We start from the raw sequence: 2,706 nt of genomic DNA, 5'->3' as shown, positions 1-2,706 counted from the left end.
TTTTCTTTTGGTTTTGGCTATTTATACTCAAAGTTAAATTGTTTGGCTATGACAAATCTAAACATATAGCTTCTTTCTAGAACTAAGGAATAGGAGCGGGCTGGAGCCCCCATGCAGCCAATCAGCCCCCGAAGCCCTCCCAACAATTTTCAATGATGATGAATGAAGAAGAGGAAGAAGAAAATGAGGAAGAAAAAAAAAGAGAGAAGGGAAGGAAAATGAGCCCCTCCTAGATGTTCATACTAGATCTGTCACTGCTAAGGAAGTCGGTCTTAATTTGTAGGTGTCACGTCGCGGCTCGTCGTCGGTCTTGAATCCATCGAATATGCGGATCTGTTGCTTGCTTGCAATTGGTCGAGTTGAGTGCCGAGATTACTTGACGCTAACCTGGCGGTGGTGATATTCGTCTCGTGGTTTAGGAGAGAAGGATAACGAAAGGCCCGGGCCCCATGAATAGCTGGACAGAAGAAGAGCCTACGGCGAGCAGAAGAGGCGATGAACAAATTGATATCTTGCAGATCCTCAGGGGGTTGTAACTGGTGGTGTAGGAATGAATGAAAGAAAACGATACCGTGACATGAAATGAATCGATCGAAATCACAGCCGTAACCATTCACGTCTGTCTAGCTAGTTAATTTGATTTGTTGAGACTTTCGCAAAAAAGAAAAAAAAAGAGTGTGCAGGACCGTGTACCTGGAGCTGGAGCTGCATGCTTCTCATCTTGTAAGGAAGTTGAGTCGATCTTGCTATATTGGCCCCTAACAGTAACGGTGCAGGAGCAGCACCAAACCTAGCTACCCCTTTTCACGGCTTAATCCATCCATGATCCATCACCCTCACGACAGCGGGCGCGGGGGAATACTGAACCCACGCTGAAAATGGAGACCCCGTGCAGGTCCACAACAAGTCCACGGCCGGGACCATGCTCCCGTGTCCTGTGGAGCTCCTCGGCCTGCCGGTCCGATCACCGGCGCATGTGGTCCGATCCCGCGGCACCGTCGCCGTCGAGCAGGATTCCGTTCCCGTTCCGCTGCGCGCGCGAGGTCGCTAGGCAACAACGCACGTTCCGTGCGCCGCGACAACTCCGCGAGGACGGCCGGCCGGCGACGGCGAGGGATGTCATCAGCGTACGTAGCGCGCAGCAGGGGCGAGCTTTCTGAACGCTCGCGCGCGCACGTCGCGCCACCACCCCCGTGTATGTTCCGACAAGAACGGATGGTGATCCGGCCGTGTCCCCCGGCACGTTTGCTAGCTTCCCGATCGTACCTCGCCGAGGATCGTATCCGGAACGTGTATGTAGTGTGACACGACGGCACCACAATGCCATGGTGGTGCCGGTCCAGAACCCGGACCGCGACGCCCCCAGCCGGATCGATCCGCGGGCGCACGCGGCCCGCTCCGCGTCACACGATCCCCCGCCTCGGCGCGGAGGAATATGCTACGCGCGCCAGATATTACGCAAGCCGGCCGCCGGCGCTTGCGGCGCGCGCCCGCGCGCGTATAAAGACGAGCCGGGAGGCAGGCGCGCCGACCGCCGAGTTCTTCTTCCTCATGCCAGCCTGAGCAGCGACCGGTCGGGAGGAGTGGTGCGCGCGCGCGGGCCGTTCGACATGGCTCTGGGAGCGGAGATGGCGCGTCGGGCGTTCCCGGCCGCGGGCGGCGCCGACGAGGAGGTCTCGGCGAGGGCGGCGGCGGCGGCGTTCCTCGCCGCGGAGACGGGCCGGCCGGTGGACCCGGTGGTCTGGGGCGACGAGAAGCGGATGAAGCGGGAGCTCGTGGCGTGGGCCAAGGCCGTGGCGTCCATGGCGGCGGCCGGCAAGAACGCCTCTCGCCGCCGCCGCCGTCCATGACACGCCGGCCCTGGCATGTATATAGTATAGCGTACGGTTTCCATGCAAGCCCAAGCGCACAGGTTGCATACTGATACTACTACGCTGCAATCTGAATTGTGAGATATGCACGTGCTATATATGCAGCTTGTTTGTTTAGCTACCTCAATTATGCTTGCGCCACTTGCTTGCTTGGGGAACACTAGCTGGTCCATTTCTTCTTGTTATATTGTAGTATAATTTTCGTAGTGGGGAGGGGAGGCTAAAATAGATGCCCCATCTTTCTATTTTGTATACTGTAACATATTATTTTAATTTCCCTGTGCATATATACATGATCAAGGTTGGTATGCCTGGAGCCCTGAACAGCCCTGAACTGCTGACGACTGTTATGGATGGTTACAATTGTTGTACAAACTTTCAGGGCCTAGGGATATTATGGTGTAACAAAGCTACTTCCAGCGCATTATACCATGACATTAAGTAGATGATACATATAATTTTTTTTATATGGTATAGAGTTAAGGAAGAAAGAGAAGAATATACAACTTTGAGTTGACATCCAAGACTAGAAGAACCGTAATTATTCTTTGGAACTAGATAGATCTTGCCATAGATATGAAACAAGCAACCATTATTAATTGACTTGGCATTTCTAAGAAATTAACAATTAAGATATTATGCTTTGGCTGAATTATACTAGTATTTCTAGGATATGACAATTTTAGAAAGAGTGACATGATACAATGAATTGAGAGTTGAGACTAGTGCAACTCTAGAATTCTTCCATGTTATGAAGTGAATAGAGGATAATTGTAATACTTCATGGTGAAAATATAGAGAGAGAAATAATATCTTGTTTAATTTTTCCAAAGAA

The 2,706-nt window shown here is 52.0% G+C and overlaps 1 protein-coding gene across 1 annotated transcript; it reads left to right on the top strand.

Moving 5' to 3' along the window:
• Nucleotides 1-1,471: 1,471 nt before the first annotated feature.
• On the top strand, nucleotides 1,472-2,183 carry LOC120703147. Its single transcript, XM_039987162.1, has one exon. The coding sequence runs from the start codon at nucleotides 1,611-1,613 to the stop codon at nucleotides 1,848-1,850; it is 240 nt and encodes a 79-aa protein (XP_039843096.1). The 5' UTR covers nucleotides 1,472-1,610; the 3' UTR covers nucleotides 1,851-2,183.
• Nucleotides 2,184-2,706: the final 523 nt, after the last annotated feature.

The sequence above is a fragment of the Panicum virgatum genome, chromosome 4K (assembly GCF_016808335.1).
Source record: "Panicum virgatum strain AP13 chromosome 4K, P.virgatum_v5, whole genome shotgun sequence".
Classification (NCBI taxonomy): domain Eukaryota; kingdom Viridiplantae; phylum Streptophyta; class Magnoliopsida; order Poales; family Poaceae; genus Panicum; species Panicum virgatum.
This window is presented reverse-complemented; position numbering and strand designations above follow the sequence as displayed.

What these genes read in the sequence shown, in the direction of transcription:
- LOC120703147 (XM_039987162.1), top strand. Translation starts at nt 1,611, where the DNA reads ATGGCTCTGGGAGCGGAGATGGCGCGTCGGGCGTTCCCGGCCGCGGGC.